The sequence below is a fragment of the Blastocystis hominis genome, assembly GCF_000151665.1.
Source record: "Blastocystis hominis, Singapore isolate B (sub-type 7) whole genome shotgun sequence assembly, scaffold_10".
Taxonomy (NCBI): domain Eukaryota; class Bigyra; order Opalinata; family Blastocystidae; genus Blastocystis; species Blastocystis hominis.
Window position 1 is genome coordinate 550,901 of NW_013171817.1, and position 14,609 is coordinate 565,509.

A 14,609-nucleotide genomic window follows, 5' to 3' on the forward strand; every position below is an offset into this window, starting at 1 on the left:
ATGATAGTAGTAGTAGTAGTAATAGTAATAGTGGTAATTGAAGCAGCAATGATTGCAGCAGTAGCAACACTCATTGAAGCAGCAATCACTGCAGCAGTAACCACAAATAACCAACACTAAAAGTATAGCTGTGAAGCTTCGAATTCACTCTATACACAATTCGAACTCGAAAACTTCGTAACATTCCAAGCAAACTATCTCACTGAGTTATATACAGTCCACTCATTCCACCATCACAATGATTCCATCTTTCAGTTACGAACGATTGTCATTTGTTTTTCTGCAAAGATGAGTGATTATGGAATGGACTCAACGATAGCTAAGGAATTCGATCGATGGTAGAATTTTATCCAAATCGTACTAATCAACTAGCGTGAAGGAAGGGCTACTTCGATCCGATGTAGAAGGACTTCGAATGAAGTGGATAAGCGGCCCAAAACATTTCATTGCTCAATACCATCCCACCTGGCAAATTGTGGTATTTTGTGAGTTTTACAATCTAGCATCGTAGAAACGAAAGCCGTACTTTCGACACCCATCGATGAAGGAACCATTTTCGAACGAGGCTTTCAATTTTACGAAAGTCCGCGAAAGCGAGTGTTTGGCCAAATACATTGTTTCCAACGGAAAGGTAGTATTCCTTCCTCACGTATTTCGTGTGTTGCTGGGAGTGAGTGTAAGAATGTGTCTTCTGTTCCCTCTCCTTCAAGTTCTGCTAGCACATCCAATGTATCTGATTCGGCCGGTGAAACAAACACAGTGTACACAATCCTGTTAAACGGTTTACCCCTCCTTTTTATGTCCCTCACTTTTCAGTGTCTCCCATTTGCCACAACCACCATCTTATCATTCCAAACCTTCAGCAATGCCATAATCAGGTCTGGGACGACCGCTATACCATCGATCTGATCGACATGTCTGTGAATTCGGAGCGTCCCGACTACGTGCTTTTTTTCAATTCTCTCGGCGGATTTTCGTCTGTTAATCATCTCCATGTTTGATTCATTCGCCCTTTTCAACTAGTACCAAGTCATGTACACTTCCTCCTTTTACGCGACGGCCACCTCCCATCCGGACCCTCCGCTCCCTTCTTCCTTTTCTCCGTCCAAACTGCCTCTCGAACTCGCTACGAGCGAATTTCTTCGGAAGATCGGGTCCATTGAGATGAGCGTGATTACCGACTGGCTGTGTCAAACTGTGAAACTTCGATTTTCAGGCGAGGGAGCGTACGGACATCACGATAGAGAAGTTATGGCCGCCTTGACCAACATCGTGATTGACATGTGTTATGTGAAGGAGATTCCGTATGATGTGATTTTTACAAAGTAGAAATGGTTTGGAAGAGTGAGAAATAGCAACGGAAAGGAAGTGTACGTGTTTGTGAGGAAGTACCAGCAGCCGCTGGAAGATCTGCATGTCAATGTGAGAATGGAGGAAACGGTTGTTTTGTAGCCTGCCTGCGTGGAACTGACTGGAGTTGTGGTCTATCGATCGGAAGAAATGTTTAATCAAGCAAAGTGGGAAAACGTGTTGGAATTGATTGTAGTGAGGAAACTCTGATGGAGCGGTGCAAAGAAGTGGTGCATTTGGAGGAAGAAGTGTGGAAAGCGTACCTTGATTCATTGCTCACACGTTTGGACAACGAACAGATTTATTTTTGTTTTTTTGATTCACTCTTATCCCACACGCGCGATTTCTTTGACTTCTTTGGCTGTTGTTGCTCTTCAAGCGCCTGCTTTTCCCTCTGCTCCATCTCCCACTTTCGGTATCTCCAGGACAGATTGATGTAAATGTACGTTAAACTAAATTCACACACAACGGGCAAAACCGTACGATCCGGAGCAACACCAGCAAAACCACAGTCCATTCGGCGAGGTGAAGGGACCGACAACGATCAAGATCGCAATTACCAACATCAGCCACGAAGAGGGTTTCTACCCCATTATCTCTCCCCCTCCAAATACAAACCTTCGGTGGAAGCGCATCTACACCGTTTTCGTTACCCGGATTCATCAAAAAACAAACAAAAGAAAAGAATGAAACATTACAATACACAAGTTTCCTTTTATGAATTCTCCTCAACGACACTCTCCATTCGATCACTCGAATGTGGGTCTGCGCACACACACGAGAAATCCCACTCCTCGCTCTCTTTCTCCTCTCTATAAAAATAGTCCCGATTTCCGGCATCCTACAAATCCAAACGCAGATCAAAAACCCGGTCTTCCTCAATATCGGGAATCGTCTCCAGCAGCTTCAGCAGCTCCGCTCGTCCTTCCTCGGCCCCCTGGAACCATCGATGATCTTCAAGATCTTCGGCGGTCGCTCGCTCCTCCGGCTGCTTCACCAGCACCTTCTCGATGAACGACTGGAACGCCGAGGAGGGAGTGGACTTGTACACGTCGTAATACGAGTCGAACGACGGCGCCTCGCCCTGCAAAATCCGAGCGAAAATCTCGCGCGTGTCGAACCGAGCGAGCGGCGGGAAGCCTTTGTAGAGCTCCAGCGCGGTGATTCCAAGCGACCACAAGTCCGCCTACGCAGAATCAACCAGAGAGAGAGGAAGCAGGATACGGATGAAGAGATGAGACTGTCGCTGACCACTTCGGGAGCCATCCAGCAGGGCGTTCCGACGAATCCGTGAGCGGAGTGACGTTTGGAGGAGTTGGTGGAGGGAATGACGCCGAAGTCGGAGAGACAGATGGATCCGTTGGAATCGACGAGGATATTGGCTGCTTTGATGTCTCTAACGTGGAATGGAAGTAAAATTGAAACAAGTGGAGGTAGCTGGAAGAATGGATGTAAATTAGACCTTTCAAAACCTCGTGAATCACATAGCAGATGATATTCTCCTAGCAGTAAGCAAATCAAAAGAGGCAAACGCTGAGTCCCTGTACTGCGGGATTTTGCTTCGAATCACGCACGATATTCAGGATCCGATAAAGCGATCCCTTTTTCATGAACGGCGTGACGATCCACATAAAGTTCCTCACACAAAAACAGCAGTTCAACGGAAGAACATTCGGATGCTTACAGAGTCGGATCTTTTCCATCTCGCTTCGAATTCCATCAAAATCAATCAGCGGATTGTCAAGATCAATCACTCGGATAGCAACCTCTTCATCCTTCTCTGCACACTTCGCTTTATACACCGTTGCATACGATCCCTAGAGGTAATCTTCACAAAGCACATATGCAGTTCCAACGACTCCTAATATCTGGTAATGCGAAATACCTATGGGCCATTCATCGTTCCCAGCACTTCTACAAATCAGGATCTAGCCAAATTACCCACATCATATGGTAAACTAGTGGAAATACTAAACAGCCAGACTCGGCAAATAGGAAAAAAACCCGGCTATTTCTGTCAGGTACAAATGAGTGATCAACAAACAACCTGCCTATTTTACATTGTTACAATATCTTGCAAGGAAACCAGCAGCCGCGTGAAATACGTTTTGTTCCTACGCTTGCACATACACTCCAAAACCCACTTATCGGACGTATCCACTAACCGAATCGTCTGAATTACGATAAACAGAAGCGGAAGCCACTCTGTGAGCAGCACGTAGCCAACCACAAAGTACATGTTATTCTACACGGAGCATTCAGTGTGCGAATCTCACGATTTCCGGTCTGGAAAAAAAGGTTATCACGAGTCGAGCGATTACACGCAGCGACAGACAGACGATGGGGATCACCAATCGAAACATCGAGAAAAAAAGCTGTCTGCGTTTGTTCTGAATGGGAATGAGTGCATATCTGCAAATAAAGTGAGTGTAAGTGTGTGAAGCGCGTACTGGATCAGCACGACTTGGTAATAGCCGAATCGAATGAATTCAATGATCGCAAAAAGTTCCAAAACGCAAAAAACAATCGAATTCAGAACCAAAAACAGCTCTAAGGGCGCGATAGAGACGATGTAGCAGACCGTGGAGGCCACCAAATATAAAAGAATCAGCTACATAAAAGAATGGAAGGACTAGCACGATGATGAATAACAACATGCGGATGCGAAGATCGTTTCGCTCCTGGATCACAGCGATCGCTGGATGGGTGTTCAGAGAGTGGATGCTGCTAATAAACAATGTTTGTCGAGAGAGTACCAAGTCAACGAGTACTGGAAGATGGTGACGAAAAATAGAAAATTGCTAAGTTCGTCAATACAGAGCAGATATAAATAGGAATAGCTGTAAAAGGGCATCAAGCCGATTACATGCTCCTTATACTCAAGTCCGTTCAGAAGCAAGAAGTGAATACAACGGGCTATGCTTTAGAGTTGAATGGAGCACGTACTGAGTCCATAACAAAACACATAGCGACAGACAGCTGGAATTCCCATATAAATACCACTGGACATGCTTAGTCTGCAATTCAAAATGGAAGAAGGAGCCCAACTTAATCACACAGTAGATATCGAGCAAGAGCAATACGAGCATGGCTAATGCGACGACCACTTCGCAAAACCCAAGTACCATTTCGCAATAATATACAAAACGATCACCAAAAATAGAATACGAAACAATGGAATTTTTGGGAATTGCAGAATATCGACCAAAAAGAATTGCCACCCAAATTACTATTCTTTTGAAAAGGACTGAAAATCATGTATGGAGTGTAGAGTAATGTGGTTTATAGTGCAGAGAACAGAATGTATGGGAACTTGTACAACAATCCCTACTCCAATTCAAATCCTTACGCGGAATCGACTTCGAATTTGCTCGCAGGAGCGATCCCAGGAGAGGAGCAACCGTCAAAAAACGGAGAGGACGATCTGCAAAGTTTGAATTCCGTTTACTGTTTTTTGGTGCGTATTATCGAATAGAAACCGACAATCAAAACGATTCTACCCATGACAATCAAGCAAATCAACGAAGCTGTCACGCAGCAAGAAACAACACATCTGTTTATGGGAAAAGATGTGCGTGAGGTTTTCTCTTGTGTTTTTGCACTTTATTGCACAGGTGGTCGTGGTTGGTTTGGTGTCGTGTTCTCAGCAAGGGCAGCGATACGATTTTTCGATCTGCGATGGAACGGGATCAATTTCTGCGCGATTATATGTGGGTCAGAACAATGCGGACATGGAGGTAATGTCGTGACTTGTTTCCTGCCTCAACTTTTAGAACATCCGGATATGCACGAGTCATTGGCTCGCTGAGCACGAGCAATGGAACCAACTCTATAAACATCTACCACATGGACAAAATCAACAGCTTTAACGCCATCACTCTTCACTACTTGAGTGTTCTCCAGATGTACTTGTACTATAATAATAAAAACACATCGAGCCACAGCACGGTAGATCGTGATTTGTTTTTTTTTTGATGTCTAGACCACGGAAAAAGCGTCTGCGGCCAATTCAAACGCAATCGACGCCACTCCGAGCGACGCATCGAACACCGTGGAGATGCTGGTGAAACAAGGATTTCGGTCGCTGCAAGAGCGTTATCCGCGCGGCGTGTCCGTATCTGCGCTGACGGAGCATGTGAAGCAGTACGGAGTGTCGAAGGAGCAGGTGGAGAATGTGCTGGGCGATTTGGAGCGGAAAATGGAGATTATCGCTACCGACGTGAATGTATTTATTTTAAACGATATGTGAAGTGTTTGTTGAACAATCACTGAAGGGATATGGTTGTGAAACTCCCTAAGACTTTTAGACAAAACTGGAATATGAACAAGCGGAATCGTGCTCAAGTGCGGTTGATGCGAGATTATGAAGAAATACAAAATGATCCTCCTTATGTATACATTGAGAGCGAACTTTGACTGTAGGGCATTAGTGCGTCTCCAACAAATATGGACGATCTCTTCATGTGGGATGCTATGATTTCTGGCCCTGACGATTCCCCCTGGGAAGGTAATTTAGGTCCGTGCTTTTTAGATAGGTGGCATGTTTGCCTTACAGTTGCGTTTTTCCGAGGACTACCCATCTGTGCCTCCAATTGTTCGATTTGCAACTCCCATTTTCCATCCCAATGGTAACCGCTTGGCTGTGCCCGATATATAGTTTTTTCGGACGGGATGGTGTGTCTCGATATAATAAAAGATAAATGGTCCCCTGTCAATACAGTGAGTATGATATTAACTTCCATTCAGGTTATTTCCTCTCATTTTTCTGAGGTTTAGAGTCTTTTAAATGATCCCAACCCGAACAGCCCTGCAAACTCGGAGGCTGCTTCTGTAGCGGGTTGTTCAGTGTCTTTATTTTTAGTTGTACGTTAACAACATCCGCGAATATAAACGCCGCGTACGCGAATGCGCGGAGCGATCTCTTCAAATGAACTCGTGTTTTGTTTGTTCCATCAAACAGCCACATCAACTTCAAATCAGGAAAGCAAATCTTCAACACTTCGAATTTCCCTATTAAAAAAACACGTTCATTCATTCATTCATTCATTCATTCAATCATTCATTCACAGCCTGGCTTCTCTTCTCTTCTCTTCTCTCTTCAATGCGCCTCCACCTCATCCAGCGGATCGCGCTTCACGCTAAACACGTTTCCTTCTCGCAGCTGCTCTACGCCTCACTCTCTCTCCCTTCTCCCACGCAGCAGCTTCGGATCGCTCGTGATATACGACCCCACATAGCTCGCCTTCCTCGCTCCCTCCTCCATCAGCCGCTCCATTTCTCTCTTCATCGCCTATCCCTCACGCCGCCTCCCTTTCCCCACTCGAATTCGTTTTTTCCCGCCCGCCGTCAGCTTCACGCTCCCCTCCGTTTCCCCAGTTTCTCCAGTTTCCACCTCCAGATCCGCTTCCTCCGCGGATTTCCGCAGCCAATCAGCGTCGCGGTCCGTCTTCGTCGCCGCCGCGACTTCCCGCGCGATTTCCCGCGCGATCCCCACGCACCGAATCACCGCGGGACTCACCGCGGCCCCCACGGGGAAACCGGGGAACCCGTTCGGCGCACCGCAGTACTGGCAGATCTCGCGGTAAAGTTTCTTCTCCCCCGCGGTGACCATGGCGATGGCGAGTCCGCGCGTTCCCCCGCGGGCAGTGCGGCCGCAGCGGTGGACGAAGATGACCGGAGTGGGAGGAAGGTGGAAATGGAGAACCGTGTGGACGGCGGGGAGGTCGAGACCGCGCGCAGCGACGTCGGTGGCGAGGAGAAGCGCGTCGGAAAGACTGCGGAAGCGGTTGAGGTGCTGGATGCGCTGCTTCTGCTGCATGCCTGAGTAGATGCGAAGCACCGGCACGCGCAGCTGCGACAGCAGAGAGTATACTGACTTCAGCACGCCTAGGAAAGAGAAAGGGGAAACGGAGAACTGATCGAGTTGAAGAACACCAGCGTGCGACCGCGGTATTGACGGCTGAACGCGTACAGGAACGCTTCTTTCTCGTGCGCACCCGCGAAATGCACGCTGCGGATCGACAGGCTCCGCGGCAACGCCGTCGGTTTCTCCGTTTCCACCGTTGATGCAGTGCTCGAAGAAGAACTCGAATTCGAATTCGAAGAAGAATCGCCGGTTACCACGATTTCAGGGTTTCCACGTTTCCCCAGTTGACGCATCCAGGTGCGGAGCTGGCGGGTCTGGGGCGAATTGGTCTGCACTTGGAGCGTGGCTGAGAAAAAGAGGGCTTGGGATCGAAGCTCTGTTTGTCAATTGTTTTTCTCATAAAAAAATACCCAGGTTTTTTGGAACGACCATCGAGGAAGCAAGACATTCCACGATCGATTTCATCTCTGGATAAGCTCCGGGTGTGATCTATTGACAAAAAAAGTCCCGATTTTTGTACCAGCTTATCGGCTTCGTCCCACACGATAAATCGTAGATTCTTCAAATTCGAAGGTCCCAATTTGTAGTTCTCCATAAAGTACCATATTCTTCCGGGTGTCCCAATTATAATCTCGGGGTTATGGCTCAACATTCGTTCTTGTTTGGGAATCGCCAATCCTCCGATCAGTCCCGCGGTTCTACGCCTCGATTTCGTGTTGGCAACGCTACCGAATATTCGTGTTTTCGGTCAGACGCGTGATAACGCGGTTGATTTGAAGCGAGAGTTCGCGAGTCGGAGAGATGATGATGCATCGCACATTCCACTCCGCCTTCTCGGCTGGCTCCTCGGACGCGTGCTTCAGCAGCCAATCAATCACCGGAACACAGAAAGCGAGTGTTTTGCCGCTGCCCGTGGGTGCCGCGCCGAGCACATCTTTCCCGCGGAACGCCGCCTCGATGGCTTTTTCCTGGATAACCGTGGGTTTGGCGCACTGGATCTGCGTGAGCTTCTGCACGAGGGAGTCGTGGAGGTGGAACTCCGTCCATTCGGTGGATCCATAAAGAAGCTTGGCTTCTGCAATTCCAGAAATCGAGGCGATTTCTTCTTTGAGCTCTTCCTGCTTTTTCTGCGATCTGGGGGTGAAGGACAGTGCGGAAGCGAGTACTTGGATTCTTTCTTGACGGTTTTTTCCTTCTTCTCCGTGTGCGAAGCATCGGCTTTCAATGCGCGTCGTTTGTGTCTGGGAGTGAGAAAAACGGCGTAGAGGCACTGAGTTGAGCGGTTGTGGATGGCCAGTTGCTTGGCGCTGGCGAACGAGCGGTCGCAAATGGCGCAGTGGAAGGAGGGGAACAAACTCGACGACGACGACGAAGAAGAAGTAGCAGTAGAAGTAGCGTCGGGAGAAGCATCCGCTGCATTCTCTGTAGAGTCTTCCTTCTTCGTCTGATCTTTTTCTTCACTCCCATGGTCATTCGCCTCTTCACTGGCATTACTCATATTCTCTACAAAATCATGATTACCCTTCTCGATATACCCTCTTCAGACACAGAAGCCGCCTCAGCTTCCATCCCTGTGTCTTCATCACTCGCCAGTAGATCAGCGTCCTCATCACCGGCATCTATCTTTTTCCTATATGTCACACTCACATTTGACGCACATTCTCTCCTCATTTTCCTTGTTCAACTCCTCCAAGGATCCTGTTCACTCATTTCCACCACTCATACCTACCGTGATACACTTCCAAACCCATAAAACCTTCCAACGGGTCATCTCCAAAAACATTCGCATCCTCAAACGCATCCGTCCAACGACTGCTTCCATGCACCTTTGTACTCAACTTCGGATAGAATTTCGTTTCTTCCCTACGAAATAAACCAGCCTATTCAAAGATCAACGCAGAAGGTTCCAAATCCTCGTTCTCTTTCGGAGGCCTTCCAAACTTAATCTTCTTTGGCATGAATCCCCAAAAAACTAAATGACAGAAAAAGAATAGAAAGTTGATGACTGATGAGCGTTCGAATTTGATTCCAACAAACAAAATCTCTGTCAATCCCCTCCATTGTGATCACTTTATTCAGCTTCAGCCTCGACCTTAGCAATGCGAGCCCTACAAATCAACCCACCAACTCACTCCTCACTTGGCATTGATCACACGGATGGACAGCTCCTTAGCACGCTTGACAATCTCCATGCGCTTGCGGGAAGACACGCTGTGAGCGATCTCAGCGCAGTACTTCTCGTTGTGCATCATCAGAAGCTCCAGGTCCTTCACGTTGCTCACGGTGAACTTGTACAGTCCGCAGGGGAGCATGTTGCGGGTCTTGGCGTCCGATCCGTAACCAATGTTGGGCATCAGAGTGGCACCACGGAAGCGGCGTCTGCAGCGTCCATCAATACCCTTGGGCTTTCTCCAGTGCTGCTACGAGGAACCTCCTCTCCACACAGCCTACATTCATTCTCTTGAACTTATCAGCCTGGAAACGAGGGAAAGAAACAGTTCGCTTCTTCACAATCTTCACTTTACGAGCAGGACTCATTTTAATCTATATGTAGGTTAATTGCCTGTTCCTTCCTTTCACTCTCTTATTTTAGAAGACCTGAGTCCTCTACTCAAGTACGACAACTTACTTTATTGATCGGAGTGATTGACAATAAATCTGTAGAGAGACCAGCCATCCACTCTTGGTTCGCGGGAGTTTCATCCATTCGATTCCCGCGGTATTTCCTGCTTTCACAATCACTAGTAAATAGCGATAGGAAGTGTGTCGATTCGTTTAAAATAGTGATTTATAAAGTTGGGTACATGTAGTTTGTAAAAGGATGCATGGAATCTCTTTGGCATGGTTTCACTACACGATTTCAATAGGATTGTGAAAAGACTTGTTTGGAGTCATAGACCTTATTCACATATACACTATTATTGAATAGCCACATTTGTCAGACTTTTTCTATTTGACGTTTCCAGCGATTCCGTTAAGAAGGTAGTCGGTCCGTTCCTAATTTTCCATTTTGCTAAAATACGAATCATGACCGAGGCAGGAACAACCGTCTCCATAAGCGTATTGCTTGTAATTAATTAATGATAATAGAAACCGTATTGTATAGTAGACAAAAAGGTCGTTGAAAAGCTGAATCGACGCCAGTCCGGGATCAGTATGATCGTTTGTGCTAGTGATTGTTTGTTAGTGTAGGATATTCGAAATTTCTTTCTTTGGTTATTCACCATGGACAGTTTGCCGCCCACTTGGGTTTTTGTTGGAAATAAGCCACTGATAGCAAATGTAACGTTTGTAATAGTTAATCGAGATGATGTGGGTACGAATCAAATGTGTGAATAATGAACGTAGTGAATGCAGACGAGATTCTCAAGGACACAATTCAGGTTCCCGTTCGCAAGACGCAAATTCCAGAATTGTGGGACCAGTATCTGCTCTATGGCGTGCAGACAGGGAAGAGAGAGCGAAGCGAAGGCGAAAGAGAGAACGAGAAGACCGAGCGATTATCCTATCTCTCCATGTGTCTAACGAAAAATGAGTTGGAAGAAAACAATTACATGGTGATCAAAAGCGAGAGTAACACTCCTGAATTCGGTATTGTAACACACAGAACACGCAGAAGCGTTAGAGAAGCAAGGCTTCAAGATCATCAACACATCCCCCGCCGATGATGAATCGTTTCCTTTCGTTTGGATCGCTTTGAATCGTAGAAACCTGCTCAGTCTCGATTGTGAAATGGTGGAAACCGAGGGGAAACGGGACGAAGTCGCTCGTGTTTCCCTCGTTTCCACGAAGGGTGTTCTCCTGGACGAGTTCGTTCTTCCCGAAGGCAAAATCACCGATTATCGCACGCAGTACTCCGGAGTCACGGCAGAACATCTCGCTTCCTGCAAAAATAGTTTCTATTTTTGTCATTCTCAACCGCAGCCTTCGAATCGATTCAGCAGCGCGTTTATTCGGAAATGACCAAAATCCCCTCGATTTTAGTGGGCCATTCGCTGGAAAACGACCTGGCTGTGCTGAAGCTGGTTCATAGCCACATCATCGACACAGCTGTGCGTTACACGCATCCCACTCCTGGATACAAGCATTCCTTGCGCTATTTAGTAGCCAATTATTTAAATCGGAGCATTCAAGGCGGCAAGAAGGGACATGATCCCCGCGAGGATGCGAAGGCCGCTTTGGATTTGACGATCTTTTATGCGAGTGGCGTGGGGTGAGGAGGAAGAGGGTGAGGAGTAGGGTGTTACGTTCAAGCGGAGCTTCGAAACGCCCAAGCCGTCGCCCAATCGGCGAAGCTGTTTGTTACAACAGATCGCCAAGGCGGATCCACGATGGAGAATCGCGTTTATGGGGTGGAACGACTATGTTATGAGCGTTAGTCGAACGAGTGCGGTGGGAGATATGCTGATGCTGAAGAACCGACCGATGATCATTCAAAAGTGAGCTAGAGGGAGAGGTTGAATGTAGATTGAAAGCATTAGCGAAGGGGCCTACGGTCCCGCGGTTTACCTATGTGTATGGAGTGGAGTATTCATTTCACGAGATCAACGTGAAGCAAGCAAAGGAAGCAAAGCAAGCAAAAGAAACGAAGCAAGCGAAGAAAACAGAGGAACCGCTTGATTTAAAGGAGCTGGTGGAGGCGTTTCGAGCAAACTACTCGAATAGCATGCTTTGTGTACTGCTGATGAAGCCTGGGGATGGAGAAGTGGCCGGTCATTTTATTCCAATTGTGCATTTTTCGTTTTGTGTTTGATGAAAATGATATGAGCGGAACCGCGGGAATATGGGAATTGATTGGAGGACAAAGCAGGTAGTTGTTACTGTGCCTATTCAATTATTTTGGCTACTCTTTTTGATACCAGTGGACACTTATAGTATCTAGGGATAGTAGGAAGGTGTGGCTAATCTCGCTAACTTCTAGAGGAATGAATTCGTTATTCCAGAATTCAGTGGATTTACCAAGTCAAGATCCAAAACCAATTATGTGTGTATCCGATGAGGGAGGTTCTCACGTAATGCCTCTCATAAAGATATCCTCAGAGAAAGAAATGGATGCGGATATCTTGTTTTCTCCCAAGGTGGCGGATCCAACAGAAAAAGTCAAACAGGAAGACAAACCTGCTTTGAAGTCACGGGAATCTGGCGCGCAAGCATCCCTACGTGAATCGGAAAGCGAGGGAAACTCAATGGGCGTGTTATATCAAAGCTCCATGGGAAGTCTCCACCAAGACTCCCACCAGCACGGGAGAAATGGTACTGTAGAGGGATTGAATACGAGTTTAGAATTGGAATCGCGTTTAAATAGTCCTTTGTTAACAGGGAACGGATTTGTGTCTCCTGCTTATCGTACCTCTTTTTATTTGAGTTTTGACGCTCCAGAAATGGATATGCTCGATCCGACGCGTTTCATGTCCTCCAACTACGCCACTCCCTTGCCTCTCTCCCTCAACCCCACATTTTTCAACGCCAATTCGACCGGAATTCTCCCCGAACCCCCCGATCCTCGCGGCAATCTCGCCTCCCAGCCCTCCCTTCCGCCCTCCTCCAAGCTGGACGCCTCGCCTCCCTTCGGCGCGAGCATGCTCCATCCGCCCATGCAATCCGCCTTTCAGGAGTCCATGCTCAATCTCAGTCTTCATCCTCCGCGCGATTCCGTCATCCTCAACGAGATCTCTCGGCCCTCTCTCCCTCTCTACCCCGCCTCCTCCCCTCTCGTGACCCCTGTTTCCTCCTCCTCGCTCTCTACGCTCCCCTTCGACTCCGCCGAGCGTCCCTCGCTCGAGGAGTCGCAGCAAGCCGAGCTGCAGAGCCGCATTCCCTCCTACATCCGCGAGGCCGTGCAGAGCCACAAGGATTTCCCGCTCTCCTACAACCGCCTTCTCGCCGCCAAGCTCGCTCAGATCCCCGGATTCCCCGCGGAAACGCTGTCGTTCGCGCAGCTGCAGCGGTTCGGGATGCAGGAGCCGTTCGTGGTGAACGGGGTTTTTCCGGGGTGCTCGTACCCGCTGGACTCGCTGAGCCTGTCGTTTTTCATGCAGCAGCTGGGGGAGTTCTACGAGGGCTCGGTGCAGATGGTGAGGACGGCGAGGGGCGGTGAGGCGTAGATCGAGGGAACGCGGTTCAAGTGCAGCCTGAAGACGTGCGACGCGCTGCTGCGATTGAACCAGTGGCCGCTCTGCGTGATTCTGGACAGCAGCGCGATGAACTCGATCGGAGCGTATTCCCACGGGGAACTCATCCGGCAGATGGACTGGTCGCGCATGCTGCTCGAATTCGAAAAGAAGGAGAAGCTGAAGAACCGCGCGGCGCTGTCGGTCGTGGTGCGGGTGATCGGGTCGGCTGATGGGTAGGCGCCCAATAGCATCGTGTTCCTGACGTCGCGGGGCATTTACGACGGGCGTTTCGTTCATGGGATCAGCAATACCGCGATTTTTGTGCATAAAGGGCACGTGTGTGTGTACTATGCGAGTGTGGGCGGGAAAATGAATCTGGAAGCCGCGCAAAGCTCGCTGCAAGTGATCACGTCGCTCCCCGTGATTCTGAAGGTGGAGCTCTTCGAGGGGCAAAACCTGGTGATTCCCACGGGGAAGCTGTACAGCATCCAGGCCGTGGAAGCGTCGACGGTGGTGATCTCTCGTTTTTTCTGCGGGCTGACGATTCGGCGGCAGATCACGTCGTACCGGCAGCTGTACAACTCGAACGTTCGCTTTGGGGAGAGGGTTGAGCGTAGCCCACCGACGACCAGTTCAAGTGGCAGTTCTGGAAGATTATCTGGCTGGTGGCCATGCGGTATCTGCGGTATCTGCGGCAGAGCTCGGGGCTGACGCTGAGTCCGAGCGTGGTGGACGAGATGCTGCTGTCGGCGCAGGAGAAGCAGAGCGTTCCGTTCGTGATCGTGGCGCTGAAGATCATGCACGAGAACTACGGGTCGCAGCACAACGACCTCCAGCAGTTCGAGCAGCTCCTCGCGGCGAAGATGGAGTGTCTGGGCCCGCTGGATCTGCTGATGGAGCTGGCGACGCGCTGCCGCGACAATCCGTGGAACTGCGAGTCGCACAAACTGCAGCATCCTGACGACATGTCCATGACCAGCGAGGACACGCAGGCCGTGCTCGATATCAGCCCCTATCCCGAGAGCATTGACTCCAACGTTTGCATCGATCAGTTCGTCGAGGATGCCGAGATCCCCCGGGAAATGGGCAGTCTGGCCAGGGAGCGGGAACAAACCGGCGAAATGGACGCAGCCAGAGACACAAACAGGAATACAAATAGGAATACAGTCAGGGACACAGTCAGGGACACAAACAGGAACACAGTCAGAGACACAGTCAGAGACACAAACAGGAACACAGTCAGAGACACAAACAGGGACGCAGCAGCTGTTCAGCGAGTT

General features: G+C 48.7%; 6 protein-coding genes; 3 read left to right on the top strand and 3 right to left on the bottom strand.

Annotated features, from left to right (window-relative positions):
* Nucleotides 1–377: 377 nt before the first annotated feature.
* GSBLH_T00001378001 (uncharacterized protein) lies at nucleotides 378–1,329 on the top strand (the record flags this gene model as incomplete). XM_013039782.1 has 2 exons in its annotated part: nucleotides 378–995; nucleotides 1,024–1,329. Exons 1-2 carry the CDS (start codon nucleotides 915–917, stop codon nucleotides 1,327–1,329), a joined length of 387 nt encoding a protein of 128 aa, XP_012895236.1. The 5' UTR covers nucleotides 378–914.
* An 862-nt stretch (nucleotides 1,330–2,191) lies between these two features.
* On the bottom strand, nucleotides 2,192–3,053 carry GSBLH_T00001379001 (uncharacterized protein; the record flags this gene model as incomplete). The annotated part of the gene is made up of 4 exons (XM_013039783.1): nucleotides 2,192–2,536; nucleotides 2,575–2,746; nucleotides 2,776–2,852; nucleotides 2,883–3,053. The coding sequence occupies 4 exons, from the start codon at nucleotides 3,051–3,053 to the stop codon at nucleotides 2,192–2,194; spliced, it is 765 nt and encodes a 254-aa protein (XP_012895237.1).
* A 2,617-nt stretch (nucleotides 3,054–5,670) lies between these two features.
* GSBLH_T00001380001 (uncharacterized protein) lies at nucleotides 5,671–6,367 on the top strand (the record flags this gene model as incomplete). Its single annotated transcript, XM_013039784.1, has 6 exons — nucleotides 5,671–5,742; nucleotides 5,773–5,857; nucleotides 5,886–5,978; nucleotides 6,008–6,096; nucleotides 6,127–6,180; nucleotides 6,212–6,367. 6 exons carry the CDS (start codon nucleotides 5,671–5,673, stop codon nucleotides 6,365–6,367), a joined length of 549 nt encoding a protein of 182 aa, XP_012895238.1.
* A 273-nt stretch (nucleotides 6,368–6,640) lies between these two features.
* Nucleotides 6,641–8,714, bottom strand: GSBLH_T00001381001 (uncharacterized protein; the record flags this gene model as incomplete). Its single annotated transcript, XM_013039785.1, has 5 exons — nucleotides 6,641–7,236; nucleotides 7,266–7,592; nucleotides 7,670–7,914; nucleotides 7,946–8,350; nucleotides 8,383–8,714. The coding sequence occupies 5 exons, from the start codon at nucleotides 8,712–8,714 to the stop codon at nucleotides 6,641–6,643; spliced, it is 1,905 nt and encodes a 634-aa protein (XP_012895239.1).
* A 543-nt stretch (nucleotides 8,715–9,257) lies between these two features.
* GSBLH_T00001382001 (Ribosomal protein L32e) lies at nucleotides 9,258–9,845 on the bottom strand. XM_013039786.1 has 3 exons: nucleotides 9,668–9,845; nucleotides 9,356–9,636; nucleotides 9,258–9,324 (listed from the first exon to the last, which is right to left on the bottom strand). The coding sequence occupies exons 1-3, from the start codon at nucleotides 9,752–9,754 to the stop codon at nucleotides 9,288–9,290; spliced, it is 405 nt and encodes a 134-aa protein (XP_012895240.1). The 5' UTR covers nucleotides 9,755–9,845; the 3' UTR covers nucleotides 9,258–9,287.
* A 1,103-nt stretch (nucleotides 9,846–10,948) lies between these two features.
* GSBLH_T00001383001 (uncharacterized protein) lies at nucleotides 10,949–11,433 on the top strand (the record flags this gene model as incomplete). Its single annotated transcript, XM_013039787.1, has 2 exons — nucleotides 10,949–11,111; nucleotides 11,141–11,433. The coding sequence occupies 2 exons, from the start codon at nucleotides 10,949–10,951 to the stop codon at nucleotides 11,431–11,433; spliced, it is 456 nt and encodes a 151-aa protein (XP_012895241.1).
* Between the last annotated feature and the right edge of the window lie 3,176 nt (nucleotides 11,434–14,609).

Coding starts and splice junctions, on each gene's coding strand:
- GSBLH_T00001382001 (XM_013039786.1), bottom strand. CDS start 9,754: ATGAGTCCTGCTCGTAAAGTGAAGATTGTGAAGAAGCGAACTGTTTCT. Junction 9,637..9,667: donor ATAAGTTCAAGAGAATGAAT/GTAGGCTGTGTG, acceptor GGTTCCTCGTAG/CAGCACTGGAGAAAGCCCAA. Junction 9,325..9,355: donor ATCCGTGTGATCAATGCCAA/GTGAGGAGTGAG, acceptor GTTGATTTGTAG/GGCTCGCATTGCTAAGGTCG.